This window comes from Oculina patagonica, chromosome 14 (assembly GCF_052425735.1).
Source record: "Oculina patagonica isolate OP01 chromosome 14, crgOcupat, whole genome shotgun sequence".
In the NCBI taxonomy this organism is placed as follows: Eukaryota; Metazoa; Cnidaria; class Anthozoa; order Scleractinia; family Oculinidae; genus Oculina; species Oculina patagonica.
This window is the reverse complement of record NC_135771.1, coordinates 18,426,109-18,441,908: the sequence shown is the minus strand read 5'-3', so window position 1 is coordinate 18,441,908 and position 15,800 is coordinate 18,426,109. Positions and strand designations below refer to the sequence as shown.

At 39.3% G+C, this 15,800-nt stretch overlaps 2 protein-coding genes across 2 annotated transcripts in view; both read left to right on the top strand.

Annotated features, from left to right (window-relative positions):
- Window positions 1-1,738: 1,738 nt before the first annotated feature.
- LOC144637789 (CTD small phosphatase-like protein 3) lies at window positions 1,739-4,319 on the top strand. Its single transcript, XM_078496869.1, is given in 2 exon segments — window positions 1,739-2,493; window positions 2,495-4,319. Coding segments are annotated over 2 exon segments (1,254 nt in total). The 5' UTR covers window positions 1,739-2,175; the 3' UTR covers window positions 3,431-4,319.
- A 2,617-nt stretch (window positions 4,320-6,936) lies between these two features.
- The window catches only part of LOC144638731 (importin-13-like), a 32,690-nt gene continuing 23,826 nt past the window's right edge, over window positions 6,937-15,800 (top strand). Inside the window, exons 1-7 of the mRNA XM_078497971.1 lie at window positions 6,937-7,119; window positions 8,140-8,265; window positions 9,103-9,161; window positions 10,954-11,062; window positions 11,552-11,647; window positions 13,007-13,060; window positions 13,925-13,997. Coding sequence (XP_078354097.1) covers window positions 7,069-7,119; window positions 8,140-8,265; window positions 9,103-9,161; window positions 10,954-11,062; window positions 11,552-11,647; window positions 13,007-13,060; window positions 13,925-13,997 — 568 coding nt within the window. The 5' untranslated portion in view covers window positions 6,937-7,068. The remainder of the gene's footprint in view (window positions 7,120-8,139; window positions 8,266-9,102; window positions 9,162-10,953; window positions 11,063-11,551; window positions 11,648-13,006; window positions 13,061-13,924; window positions 13,998-15,800) is intronic.

Genomic DNA, 15,800 nt, shown 5'->3' with positions numbered 1-15,800 from the left:
GGCTCGCCAAATCCTGGGACAAAGCTGTGATGATGTCATTACTTCGGAGCAGGATTAGGGGGAAAGAAAAGCCTGGGTACTTCTGTCAGTTCCTTCAAATATTATGAACAATCATCTTTAAGGGTTTTCCCCTTTCACTCTTCCAATTACTTAAAACAGGAGCTAAAACCCCTCGCCTAATTTTGTCGTTTCAACAGATGTCAAACATAAACAAGTTTGTATTCCATCTTGCATGATACACAGAACCACTTAAAAGTGATGATCAGTTTTCTTTACCTTATCCGGAGACTTGCTGCTAAAGATTAACTAAAGATTGTCCAAGTTAGGCAAGATTTCTTTATATATGCTACGGACCTCGGTGTTTGCGTTTTGAAATTTGGCAAGTAAAAAGTTCGCGTTTATAATTAGCCACCTATCAATGTTAAGCCGCTTGGGGGGGGGGGGGGGAGGGGGGGAGGCCGGGCATTTGAAATTAGCTGAAACTTTCTGTTCAAATGCCCAAGCCCAGGGCATTTGTGGATGTTCAGAAGAGTCACAAAACTTCAATAAAATGTTGTAGGAAAAACCATTAAAACGGTCAAAAGTCCCCACTACGGGCAGACAATTGTCAAATCCCCTGCCTATGCCCGGCCTCCTCCCCCCCCCCAGCGGCTTAACATTGATAGGTGCATAAAGGCAAAATAAAAGAAAAAGAACAGTGCCGCGTTAAGAAGCCACTCAGTAGACAAGGAGAAAGGTATATAATGGGAATTCAGAGCTCATTCTCAGGGCCCTCTACCCTCATAACATTTTAGAATAGAACCGTCAAAATCACGCCAGTGCATCTTGTTGATACCACACTTCGAGTTCACTTCGGACAGTCTCCAGATTTTTCGTTGTCCTTTACCTCAAAGAGCTTTCGATCCGGCTTTTTGGTGAAGGGTGTGGCTGGGGAGTCAAAAACCCCTGCTATGAGAAATGCCACGAGCCGATTACCATGCGAATATTGACGATATATCGATATAGGAGACAACGCACAATTGTTAGGCCCCCATGTCCTCCTCTCTGTACCACCATATTTGTTGAAAAATGTAAGGCGCGAATTAACCTGCTATCAGGCTTTCTTTTTTTTTTCGCGGCGGAGGGAAAAATAACGCCTGATCGCAGGTTAGGCGCGAATGACCAAAAAATGTTTAAGGGCCCTTTTTATAGCAAGAACGTTTATGTTTAGGAAGGAAAATGCCTATCTTTACTTACCCCCCTTTCTCCTGAGCACCCGTGTTTAGACATAAAAAAGTGAAAGATACATCAGGTGCTGAATTTCAAGACTAAACTCAAGGTAACACTATATTCGATTCTATGGCAGACAAAAACCGATATACCCCTAGCTTTTTCCGGTAAATTGATACAGCAGACATGATATGCTACACCAGAAGTACTCAAGGGGAGGAGGATTGGGAGATGTGCAGAAGCAAAAATCAAATTTTACAAAAATTATTTTTTAATAGGATTCTTATGCGAAAACTGTATTTTACGCCGAGTTTTGCTCACTCTAAAAACTGCGAACCGAATACGTGATCGGTAATTTGTGGCAGTTTGTTTATAATTGGCTTACAATAATACCACAAACATTAAAAAAAATTATCAAATTAAAGCCATTTATGAATATATTAGCGCTTATGAAAGGGTTCGAAGAGATGTAATTACAAAACAACATTGTAGCAATTTTTTCGGGTCTCAAAAAACCCAAAGACGACGTTTTTTTCTAACTTCCGGTGGATTCGCCTTTCCGGTTGAGAGCTCTAAAATATTGAAGAAAATTGAATTTTCACACAATTTAGTCTGTCCGGTTGCTATTTAGGTGCAAAATATTTTCACACAAAGCTTGTTTCAGTTAGCTTTTGTTCAGCGCGCGAAAACTGGTTGTATGCAAATATGGGGGTTGTTTTCACGATATTTGCATGAAATGTGCATCCAGCCATCCAACCAGAACGGAGTGTCAGAGGCTGTCACTGGGGCAGAATACGATGCCAGGCCATGCACATAATCTGTATGAACTTTGCGGACTGAGCGGTTGGTAAATACAAACGTTTGGGGCTTTTTACACTTCGCTGTTTTAAAAGTTTCATTTGGTATTTATTTTGGGACAGTTTTTGTCGAGTTCCGGCGTTTTTCTACGAGATAACCGCGTTGAGTATGCCATCACAAAGCGACAGTTTGAAAAGTGATCGACGAGAGATGGACGATTCCGCGGCGAACGGCGAAACAGCAGACCTTGAGTACAGTGAAAGCCCCGCGATTTCTTCAGGTAGAAATCTGTTGAGTTCAATCAAAACGTTCCTTTGGTCGCCGTCGAAGGAAAGCGAGAAAGATCGCCCTGGCAAACGCAAACGGTCCGACTCGGATAGCGAGGATGAGGAAGATGCGATAATCACTTCAAATCTTCTCAAGAAACGAAAATTTACTACCGAGACGACGGTTGTAAATTCTGTTACTACGAAGGCTATTTCCGAGGGGGGAACCATCGAAGCGCAAATCGCTTCTTGGAACTTTATTCTCGCCAGTTTTTACTCTCTTCGGAAAGAACGGTCACATTCAAGCTTTCGGGAAGGAAGGGCAACTTGCTGCGACGAATTCAACAACAAGTGGAGCGCGGATTTGTGGCGCGACTAATGGCGAAGAGAAAGCTTTGTGGCAGCAAAGTTCATCGACCGTGAATAAGTGTGCTTTGGCAGCGGCAAATGGCGACGTGAATGGAAATGTTGGTGATGATATTCCGGAATCTTCAGAAGCTGAGTGGGAAGTATATGATCCGTTTTACTTCATAAGGAATCTCCCTCCACCTGACGAAGGGGAAGACGCACAGAGCCGTGGCCCCGTACTGCCTTTAAAAACGCGAAGCACTCCGGAATTCTGCCTCGTGCTCGATTTGGATGAGACACTCGTTCACTGTAGCCTTAACAAACTAGAAGATGCCAATTTATCGTTTCCTGTCCTCTACCAAGACATCTGCTATCAAGTATTCGTCCGCACAAGGCCGCATCTAAAGCGATTTCTCGAGCGAGTGGCGAGCATGTTTGAAGTTATCCTTTTTACAGCCTCGAAGAAAGTTTATGCCGATAAGCTGTTGAATATCTTGGATCCTGGTCGAAAGTATTTCAAACACCGCCTGTTCCGCGAGCACTGTGTTTGTGTACAAGGGAACTACATTAAAGATTTGAATATACTCGGTAGGGACTTATCAAAAACAATGATTGTGGATAATTCACCTCAAGCCTTCGCTTACCAAATTTTCAATGGAATTCCAATTGAAAGTTGGTTTGTTGATCAAGCCGATCGCGAGTTGCTTGAACTTCTTCCGTTCTTGGAAATGATTGCAACACGTAAAGACGACGTTAGACCACACATTAGGGACAGATTCAGAATGCATGAAATTGCTGGATTTAGGTGATGGAATATTCGACGTTGCCTTTAAATTCAGGTGAAAACTTTCTGACTAATATAATCTTGTTATCCGTGAAAAACAACGTTCATTTCAACAACCTTTAAATGGGTTTCCAATCAATTTTTCGGTCTAGTTTAGACTTTTTACACGTTTTTACACTTTCATCGAAGAGATCGCAAATTTTATTATTCGTGACGATGAACTGTATGAAAGATTTTTAGTAGTATCGAAATATTGAACGTAATGGTATCTTATATATAGTATGGGACCGCAAAAAATGTGCGTGATAAAATATCAGAGTTTAACATACGTTTAAGAGCTTTCTTAAAATGTTTTTATATATGTATATTTGTAGAACGGATGAAATCTTTCTCATATGTTGAAACATTTCGCGTTATAGTCAGTATAAAGTTTGTTTTCTTCAACATATACCACACCACAATTTTAGCAAACAAAATTAAAATTGTAAAGATTTTTATCAAAATGTACACATGTAGTTAACTTTGTATATATGACCTCATGAAGGCAGTTCTATCTAGTTTTATTCTGTACAGTTTTCTGAGCTGCTAGTTTAAAATGCCCTATGTTTTACAACATTTTAATACTATTCAAAAATGTATAATAATTATTTGGTGCACACATGTTTTAATTCTAACTTGAGAAATTTGATTTTCTTTAATTAAATAAATAACTTTTGATCCACATGTGTGGGTCATATGATGTTGGTCTCGCGACCACTTAAAAGATTTTAAAGAATTTTTTACAGGGTGAATTTACCCGTACAATCGTCACTTTATTAAAATGTAGCACTGTTTGTAACAAATCGGGTATAAATAATATCTGTTTGTTTGTATCTAAGTATCATGTATGAAAGTAAACAATTTCTCTATGGAGACCGATACTGTGTGTTGAGTTTACCAAGTGATGTCGTCTTTTATTTTGGAGAAAGGATGTAAAAAAAATCAGTTCAGCTAAATGGCTTTATAACACCCAAAAATGTCATTTTCAAACAGGAAAAAAGTCAACTTTTACAAAAGTTAAAAAAATTTGCATTTGATTTTAAGTCCCACTGGGTTTGTAATATTCCTCAATTTTCTTTTCTGCTTTCTGCAGTCTAAAGATAATAATTTTGTTAGTTACAAAATTATTATTTTCTGCAAATCTATTTCCATTTTGTAATTTTTACAATCCTTTATTGCCATGATCCATAACTAATAAGTTATACAAAAAAGAATATCACCTCATTGGCAGTGATGGGGCTAACATCAATTTCTTGTGATATATACTTACTGTACTTATTCGATTAAGCGCCCTGGGCGCTTATTAAATTTTTGGACCTTGAGAGTGGGCACTTATTCGAGGTGGGCGCTTATTAAATTTTCACTATTTTTAGCAACAAAACACTACCAAAACGTGAAGATGTTCCAAAGCAAGATTTTGACTGTTCATCGAAAGCTTCTGTAAAATACTAAGAAAACTCAATCTTTGGGGAAGTCACTAAGAAGTTTTTAGTCAATTTCAATACTCCTCTTGTGCACTTCGCTTTTTTTGTGGGGTGGGGATGGGTGCTTATTCGAGGCTGGGGGCTAAATAAATAAATAAATAAATAGGGTATGAGAACTTAATTACTTAATTTTTATCCATGCTCTACCCTATTTCCATACAGAATTATGTGTACCTGTAGCTTAATGGTACAATGTGAAGGTTGTGTGTATGTATTGGAAATTGAGCTTACATTTTCAAGGGAAGTGACATTTTCTGGAGTGTGCGGCTGGAGTCTCTGTCCCCAGGGGTAGGGGGTACTCAGGATTTCAAGTGATCGAAGGATTTTTTGGGTTTGAAATTTTCAATCCCGGGATTTTTTTGGGTAGGAAAATTTGACAAGTATTCCTTTGTTTTAAGTAGGGATGTTTTGGGGTAATAAAAACAATCTGAAGATTTGTGGTAGTGCCTTGGCAGCGTAGTTCTGCGAATAGAGGACAAACAAGCGTGTTCTGCTGTTGATTTTTAAGGGGTCAATTTTTGATCAAGGGATTTTTTGGGTTATGTTGGAAGCTCTAGGGATTTTTTGGGTCTTGATTTTTGCCCTCATTCGTTCATTCCTGTCACTTCTCTGTCCCCTGGGCTTGAATCCTTCTGGTAGACCCTTTTGGAGTGGTGGCAGCAAAAACTTAAGGGTCCTTAAGAAAAATGATTTGTGTTCCCTGTTAAATGTGTTCCTCATGAAAATGTCCATATTTCCCTCATGGGAGTTTTTTGGTTTGAGTTCCTTACCCTTCTGGAAATTTCTGCTTAGCTGTTAACCCCATCCCCCTAGCTTCCTGATCAGAATTTTCTATTTTTCCCATGGAAGCTTTTTGGTTTTGCCCCTCCCCCAACCCCCGTGGGAAATCCAGTTAAGCTCTAGCTTTTAACCCCCCCCCCCACTCTGTGCATCCCCCACCTGCCCAGAATTTTCTGTTATATGAGCTTTCTTGGTATGAGGGTATATATATTCCCTGTAACTGCAGTGCCAGATCCAGACCTTCAGGAAAGCGGGGGGCCCGATCATCCAAACCATGGAAAAAAAGGGAGGCCTGCTCTCGCAAATATTTTTTCTCTGCCCTTCGGGCCTCATTTTGGCCTAAACATAAGGTGGGTTAATTCAGAGTTCCTCTGGTAAATTTCATTTTCATGAATCTCCAGATAATTTTCCAGTTTGTGAAAGTTTGCTGGTCTGGGCTGGTATAAACCTTGGCCGATCCGAGAGGCCATGGGTTCTTATTTTATTAATGGCACCTGTAGTGCACATGCAAACTGCATACTAACCTGCGATCAGGTGTTCTTTTTTTCCTCCTGCCGCGAAAAAAAAGAGCGCCTGGTCGGAGGTTAACTGCAAAAAAAAATATCCGCAATAAATATCCTTCCCAATGGCAAACCCCAGTCAAAATGTTATTCCATTCCAGTACTTTTTGCAGGAGACTGGTAACTAAACTTTATGAAGCTGTCAATTTAAGCGGTCATCGGTAATTTGCATGAAAAAATGCGTCAACAACGTCTGCGCATAGGGATTAAGGATGGGCCGATACTGGTTTTTCAAAACGATACGATATCGATACGATATTTGCCTTTTTTCTCGATATCGATCTCGATATCGATATTATGACGTCATTTCCGTCCTGATGTCATTGGTTTGTCACGTGACCATACAAAGGACAGACCTGCCATTATAAATGTTAGCCAAGAATGCTGATTTTGGTCTTTTTGTTTCACTGTTGCATCAGCAATGTGTGGACATAAAGTCAAGGCAAGGAAAATTTAATTATTGACAAGAACATCAATATTTCTTTGAGAAAAATTGTATTTTTCAACCACAGATGCTGATCAGAAGACCGCAGGCTCAGGTCACGTGTGTAGTATCGAAAGCGTATCGAAAGTGCGATATTTTTCGAAAGTATCGATACTTTTCAAAATTGTCAAAATATCGATGTATCGAATATTTGGTATCGAGTATCGGCCCATCCTTAATAGGGATCAAAGATGGCGGGCGGAAGTTTGACAGCCCGTCTACAGTGGAGAAAAACAACGATTAAAAGGACATTTTTATTATGGAGTATGGATAAAAAATAAACCACATCGAAGAGTGAGCACTAGAGTAAAGGAAGATGAACTTCGGCGAAGAGGAACTTCAAGCGTTACTGTTTCAATGTGAACAGGTAGGACTCGTAAATGATCTAGAATTTGTCAAAAGCACTTATCAAACTTAATCTGTTTGGAATCTGCTCATTTTCTGTTCGTAAATCATGGCGTTCTTTTCGACAAGAGCTAAACTGCAAATATTCGTTGATGACTGCAGGGAATTAAAAAAAATACCTGCCTTTTCCTAATTCCTTTTCCCGACTTTTTTCGACAACGACATTTATGCAAAAATTTTGACATTTTCCCGTTATAGATGGGAATGAATAGATTGTCAACTGTGCCATAATTTGTGGTAGGCCGTGGCAAAAAGATATATGTGCTAAAAATCCGCCACCTTCTGACTTCATTGCTACCTTTATATTATTCTGTTTCTGTTTGGAATGTTCATTTGACTTTTTACATCACACGTGTTGTACAGTTCCAGAAAATTTCTTAAGGTATCCATCCGGTCGTTTAACCCCCAAGACAATTAGTCCTCTGTCTGTTAGCTCCCAACCTGAAGTTTGACATCCCTCAGTTAGGGCCTCTTTCAACCCTCCAAGTTTATTTTTTCCATTAGTGGCCATTTGGCTACTGACTGTTCAAGTTTGGTTGCCAGTGGAAAAAAAGTCGCTAAATTAAACTCACGCTTCCAATCCTTCTTCTCAATTTTAGTCGCCAGGCTGGTAACTTTGATTCCAATTAAGTCGTCATGGCGACTAAAACGGTCTTAACTTGGAGGGCTGTCTTTACAAGACCCCAGGTTGGTTGCTAACCTGGGTCAAATCACTGCAATGGGTAATTCTTTTTCCGTCAATCTTCTGTAAGCGTTACACGAAAAAACCTTTCAACCTGGGTCAATCCCTCTTACTGGGTAACCCTTTTCGCGACTCAAGTTGACCCGGCTAAAAGGGTTGACATTTTCCATGTAAAGAGTCCGCTAATAACCAACCTGGGTTGGCATTTTGATACTTAAAGCTAGTAGCCACACTTTACAGAAAAAGTCTTATTGCTTAAGAAGGAACATTCTTAGAGTGTACATTTTTTGTCATTGGTAGGCATTGTTTACACTGTACAGCGGACAGGAGCGTACAAACAGAGACACAGCTCACAAGTGGTTGCTAACAACACAGAAGTCACAACATGCTTGGCAGTTGTGTTGGCGACTCATGCAAAGTGACAAGGTGTGAATCTTTATTTTAATGTGTAGACTGTATATTCACTTGTAGCACACACAAAATTCTTTATCATCTGGCGGTTTACAATCAAGAAATTTATTGCAGTCTTGGTTTTCAGGAGGAAATAAAAGAAATTTATGGTTTGAAATATGGTGGTCTGTGGACTGAATGGCCTCTATAATAGACCCTTTGTTGTGGTTCAATTTTTTCCTTGGTTTAAATTTTATTTTCCTTTGTTTTAAATAAACTCATTATCATATATTACCATACCCAAAAACTCAAGGAAAATAATATTTGGACAAAGGATAAAATTGGACCACAACATAATTATCTACATTTAACTGAGAAGAAGTACAGTCAATCCTCTATTTAGCAATCAACTGATTGTTAATAGAGCTAGAGGTTGACCGTCTGATATAAGCATGGATCTTAAACCTGAAATATTAAGATAAATAAAACTTAATAAGTTATAGCATGTTCAAGAAATTCATGCCTGGATTTCAGATTTTATATTGTTTGTAATGCAAGTATCTTTGTTACAAGCCACATTATCAACATTTTGCCATCACATTCAACATGAAAAGAGAAAACCAATTATGTCTGTGATTTAGGACTGCATACCTGTAGCTTAATTTTGTAAAACTGAACAAGCTTTGCGTATTTTGGTGCCAAGACATTACATTGTAATCTAACTAGGCAACTGTTAAATGGATTTCAAAATTATTAAATATACCATTAAATTAGCCAATTGTGAAGTTTAAATGATATGTGAATACATGTATAATGTTTATAAATTTAACTGTTCGTTTTTTAATAATTATTGTCTTTTTTTCTTGTCTAAAGCCTCCAGAAATACAATTTTTTGGAGCTTCAATGCTTCACTTCAAGATTTCTAAGAATTGGTGAGTGTATTTATTTGCTTTTGCCTTGTCTCTCATATTAATTAAATACAGTTAAATGTAATTTAACATAGCTAACGACAAGGAGCAAGAGCCTAGTCATTAGCGTGTTTTCTAGCGTTTTGGGCTTTTGTAGCATTAAGCGTTGGGCGTATGTTTGTTAGTAGCGTTTTGGTGGTATTCACATGGTTGCTGGAGTGCTGGGTCGAGTCTTGTCCAGCGGTGTCTTCCCTTGGTGCATGCGTAGCTATCCCATGTGCTTGCATTTGTTGTTGGTTGTTCGATCGGCGTGGTGTTTGTGTTAGTTCGTAGTAGCATTCTCAGTGTTCCCTTCCCTCCCTCCCTTGGGCTGAGCCATTTACTGGGACCTAGTGTTTAGTTTTCTTCCACTGAACCATTTGGGCTGGAGTGTGACGGGTGCTCGGGTTTGGAGGCCTGATACTGTTCTCTCTTGGCTGGGTTGCGGGTTTCGGCAGGCCAGTCGGGTGTTCTGGTGCCTTGGGGGTGTGATTGCGATTGCAGCCCCCAGGCCCCTTGGGCACCTTACCTCCACTTGCGACGTGGGCATTAACACCAAACGTTTTCAGAAACAGTGGTAGAGCATCTCTCTGACTATTGTTTAGAACGTCATGGGTTTAACTCCTTTTGGGAGAACTTGCAAATGCTTTCCAGCTTGTGTTACTGTCCGATTACATGTAATAGAGCGGTTTTCACTTGAGTTTCGAAAGTACTTTGTGTTTGCTTTGGTTTTGCGTTCACTACGCTTAGTGATTGGTTTAAAAATTTCGCGCCACTTTCTCGGCCAATCAGGAGTAAAACCAAAACCAATCGCGACTGGTGGTGGACAAAACACTGACCCCCAGTCCATGGACTACCCCCATGGACTACCCAAATGGACTACCTAAAATGGACTACCCCTAAAAAATGGACTACCCTTAAAGTACTATTCCGAGTGTGTACCACTTACTGAGCTGTTGTTATACACACATAATTTGCACTTACGTCTTACCTTGTTTATTTTCAAGCCGTACGTATCCCTCTCGCCGCCATTTTGAATATATTATACTAAATGAACATCCGCTGATCAAGAAAGTGTAGACTCAAATCAAGGAATCAATCTTTGGACTCATAGAGACAGACAAAACAGGCACTGCACTGCACTACAGAAGATCCAAACTTTTATAAATAGTATCAGATAGTTGCTTGAGACGCATCTTAAACATTTGGTGGCCAGAGAAAATTTTTGAATGAATAACTTTGGCAGCGCAGCGAGGAGAACAGAACCGGTAGGCAGACAGATCCTGAGGAAAAAATAGTGCTGAGTCTGGGCATGAGTCTTCGCTTTTTGAGGTCAGCAGATGTATAGTGTAATTCATTCAAAATGGGGGCTAGAGTTGTCGAAAGTAACCGAAGTAAGTGCAAATTATGTGCGTATAACAACAGCTCAGTAAGTAGTACACACTCGGAATAGTACTTTAAGGGGTAGTCCATTTTTTAGGGGTAGTCCATTTTAGGTAGTCCATTTGAGTAGTCCATGGGGTAGTCCATGGGGGTAGTCCATGGACTGGGGGTCAGTGTTTTGTCCACCACCATCGCGACTTGCTTGCTCACGTTTTCCCGCACTTTGTGCCAACTACATGTATTTGCTTCGAGTTTTGATTGGTTCCCTGGATTGTCTGTGTGGTTTGTGATTGGTCAGAGTAATTACTTTGGTTTTGGTTTTGGTTTTACGACACTCAATTGAAAACTGCTCTATAATCATTCTTTCTAACAATAATATCATATTGGAACATAGGAGTGAACTTCAAGAAGGACATTACAATGATCTGAGGTCAGAACTTTTCAAGCACATCTTCATGTTTTCATCTGGGCCAAGAATTGTTCTTACAAGACTTTGCATTGCAGTGAGTATTATTTTCAGAAAAAAATTATGTGTTAAATTTCCACTAATGGTGCATTTTGGAATGAAGGGGAAGCTAAGACTGACTCAAAAATACTTGGTGGGTTTTCATATTTGGAGCAACATTTTTCTGTTCTAGTAACTTGTTGTATATTGAGCAGTTTCTTATGAAGATTTTTGGATTGTTGTTCGAAGGCCATACAAAGGTTTCCGAACTTTTTCCGAAGATAGACAAAGTTTCCTTAAGACTTCCAAGGAAGTTTCGAAGTTCAGCATTAAAAACCCGTTGAACAAGACAGGATATCATCAGTTTCTTCATGATTGTTCATTCTCAGTGAAAGAAATCCCTTTTTTCTTGTCGTCATAATCAAAATATTGTTATTTGATTTATACATTTACCGTACATCACCTCTTTTTAATTTACATGTATGTGAGGAAACATTTTTTTCTTTTTGGTTAAATACCCCGTAATCTGAATCTCTATTTGCTATAGCTTGGTGCATTTGCTCTCAACTCCATGCCAGAACATTGGTCAAATGCAGTCAGTGACATTATCAACACACTCCAGAATGCAAGAGGCTCATCACAGGTGAATTCCTGATAATTTTAGTATGATACTTACATCTGATACATGTACAGCATGTTTAAAATTAGCAACTTGCCCAGGTAGTTGCATGTTTGTCTTAGTTTACATATTTTATGATTTCATGGGCAAACGACTTGCCTGGATTTTTCCATTTGGTGAGCAAGAATAAAAAGTTACTTGGCTGGCAGGAAAATCTACTTGTCCCAGAGGACGAAACAGCACTTTTTTCCAATCCCTGTTTCCCTCTTCAACTATAATAGCGCACACCAAGTATAATTTACAGGCTGTAAGGCAATGTGCCTGGGCTCTGCGACTTGTACATGTAACTCACTAAAAGAGCTCTTTTACATAATTACTTGATGATTTTATGTTCTTAACTCGCTCAAAGTCCCATTTAAACTAAAAATGGCTTTTTTTCATGTTATTTGGTACCGTATTTACCCGTGTATTAGTCGATCCCGTGTATAAGTCGACCCCCTATTTTTGAGGCCATAAACTAAGATTTTTTTCATTTCTGGGTAAGAATTTTTTTAGAAAAATAACCTTGTGTTTCTTAGAATTTCCCTTCAGGTAGAGCACTTAATGAAAAAAACACAGCAAGTTTCAATGAGAAGTTTATTATCGTGCTTACCCGAGCGTTTTAGCAACACATGTTTATGCAGGCATTTTGTCCATTATTTTTTGAAACAGCCTTATAAAATCAAACACACTAATTTGAAACGAACCTTTCTAATTGTGGAGAGATAGTAGCGGCTTTAGAAGACAAGCAAAACACCAAGGAACATCAGAAAACTTTGAAACCCACTCGATAAGCAAAGTCAAGCTTGCTTGGGGAACTTGGTAACCAAGCTATGGGAACGAGAATGATAACTACACGTGTTTGCATCATGCCAGGTTACTAAGTAGCGAAGTTCGAAGCGAGAAAGTTCATGCAAGAAGATGTTTTCTCGAGTGGATTTACCAGCTTTATTAGTGGAAAATGTCAGCTTTTTATTCAAACCTTGTGCCAGTGAGTCTCTACAGCATTCAGGTTTATATTAAGCGGATAAATCGTAATGAATTTCGACTTGAACTGCCAATTTAACGACAAAGTTAGCAAAGTGAAAGGACATCGTAACCTGTACTGTTGTTTATTTGATGTTTGTTTGACATATAAAACAATTGTTATGCTAATTGTGCAGAATTTATTTAACTGGTGCTTGGGTCGAAAATGTTGATCCGTGTATAAGTCGAGGGCGATTTTTTGGACCCATTTTTAGGTGGAAAAAGGTCGACTTATACACGGGTAAATACGGTAAGTGTTTTGATATTTTTTACATCAGTATTTTTTTATGCATGCGCCTTTCCTTTGCCTTATTTCAGGATGGTGTTTGGCCCATGGTTATGCTTGAGGTTCTTACCGTGCTGCCAGAGGAGGTTTGTACTCTAAAGTGTAATAGAATAGTCAATAGAAAAACATAATTTCTGAATTTAACAGCGTGTTTTGACAATTGGCTGGTAAATACTAAGAGAGTTAAGTGCATCTTGCCTGAAAATACAAGGCCAAAGGGCAATGACCAGGCCCAATGTACAGCTGATGCACTTATTGTACCTACCAGTATCAATGATTAGGACACATTGCACCTCCAGCGCCTGACTTGTCAGGAGCAGATCCAGGAAGGAGAGGAGAGAAAGATTGGATTGGGTGGGTAGCCATTCCCCCTCCCCCTTGATTGTGGAGGGGGACATGGGGGCAGGAGCCCGGGGAGAAAGGGGCGGGAAGCGAGAGGAGAGAGGCCGGGAACCGGGATTCTTAAGGTGGCGGGAACCGGGAGAAAACGAGTGAAATTTCGTAACATTTCATTATATTTCGCAATAGACATGGAACAAGCAGGAGAGAAAAGCTACGGAAAGGGGCGGGAGGCAGGAGTAAAAGGTACGGGAGGCGGGAGGTTCAGACCCCCCTGCCCCCCCCCCCCCCTTTGATTTACAGTACCAGAAAAATGAACTAAAAGAAGTAAGAAACATTTGCTAACATCCACTTTACCCCTTCCTTTCTGCTCCCATAAAACACACCTGGGGCTAAAATACATGTAGTAAACAAAATATTGCTAACAGCTAACCCCACTCCCCCTCCCCCTTGAAAACTCCTGGAAGTGCCAGGGAGGGAAACTTAAAGTTAAATTTACATTTGAAGAGTGAAAATTTGAGAACTTTGTGAATTTCATGTGGTATTTTTTTTTGGTTGTTGAAATTTAACATTTACATACATGTGATAACATGTTGACTTTCTTTTAACAGTTTCATTCAGGTGATTTTGCTCATGGAAGGAAGTCAAGTCTGAGAGGAGAATTACAGAATGGAGTGTCACAAGGTACCAGTTGTATACCCTGTTTGAACAAAGGCCTAATACTTAGTCAAAATTATACCCTTTCCAAATTATTCTGCAGCAGGTATTTGCCCTTTTCATTTTTAGGCTGTTAGTTAGCTTTTGCGCTTGGCTGATGAAACAGCACAACAGTTTCTTTAGAAACTAATCTGTTTTGTATGTGTCATACACCATTGCCTGGTAAATTTGATGCTTAATTGCAATTCACACTTGTACATTTAAGAAATAGAAAACATGTTCCGTGTTTCTATCGAGTTATAGAAACACGAGTGGAAGTTTGGGAGAACGAGAAATGCTGTGGGAACACGAGTCGATATACGAGTGTTTCCACAGCTTTTTCGAGTTCTCCCAAACTTTCACGAGTGTTTCTCTAACTCGATAGAAACACGGAAAACATGTTTTCTATTTCTTTTAGAAAACAGCAGAAAGAAAATAACGCACATCAAAGTAATATTTAGCGCTTTATTTAACATCAAAACGTAGATTCTCTTCACCTCGCGGTTTTACGTCATGAACATAGTCAACCAATCATAGTAAGGGAATCGACGAACAGAAATAAATCAACTGTTCAACGTTTGCTTGAAGGCTAAAATTCACCGTTTTGTGCCAAACAAACAAAGAAAACAGGCCCCAAAGTTAACGTAATTATGAGAAATAACTAAGCTGATGGTTTAACTGAAGTCAAGCACTGGAAGGAGTCAAGAATTGTGGTTTTATTTCGCGTCATCGACCTAACCGAATGGTTTGACGACCGACGCTGCCGATCGAGCGACTCGAACCTTGGAGGTGAAAGTGCATTATTTTTCTGCGAAAAGAAGTTTGACTCGGAATTCTGGACGAATATCTTGTCCTGTTGAGGAGCTGTGAATAGTTCTGAAGTGCTGCAAAGCCTAGAATGGAGTGAAGTTGCGCCAATTCATATACCGTAAAAACTCGTGTATAAGCCGCACTTTTTTGCTAAAATTTTGGGCTCAAAATCGTGGGTGCAGCTTATCTACGAGACAATTGCTTTTGAGGGGTATAAATTGCTTAGGCTGGGGTCAGAAAAAGCACTAAAAACATTGAGTAAATAATATTTAACATCTTGAAACCTGCTGCTGTCGATCTGGGCCCTATTAAAGCAGCCATTAATTATTCAGTCATGAATTGTTCGTCAGTTGTTCTTTTAAAGGATTTATTTGCACCTCTTTTGAGCAGCAAAACTTGAGCTGACATGGAATCTTCATTCCTCCACAAAGCTACCTATTTGCTAAACTCCCATTGAGCAGCAAGTTTTTATCAACACAGAGATAAAAAGGTTAGAAATCGAACTTACTTTTCCATGTTGTTTACAAGACCGATCACCGATCGAACGCGACGAACGTGACTCCAGACTTTTCTCTTTAAGTGACTGTGTGGTTACTAAGCAAACGTTTTGTATCGTTTTCTATCTGTTGTGCTTGTCATTTCCAGTCAAATTTGATCGTTTTTCCACATTGGACTTTAGCAATAAAGACAATATATCGTCAAAGGAGCATCCTTTTTAAAAGGTATTGGGATTTCAAGTTTTTATTTTTTTTTCTCAAAATCAAGCTTTAAAGTTGGGGGTGCGGCTTATCTATGAGTGCGGCTTATACACGAGTCTTTACAATACTACTTTGAAAGGTCAGCCGCTTCGATAATTTCTTTCACAGACTATTTTTGAATGTGTAGCGGGCTCTGTAAACATCTTACTCGCTTGTTTTCAAGTGTGCAAATATTTGTTTAGTCTTAACCTGGTTTTTGTCAGCTGTGGCATTATTCTTAGTT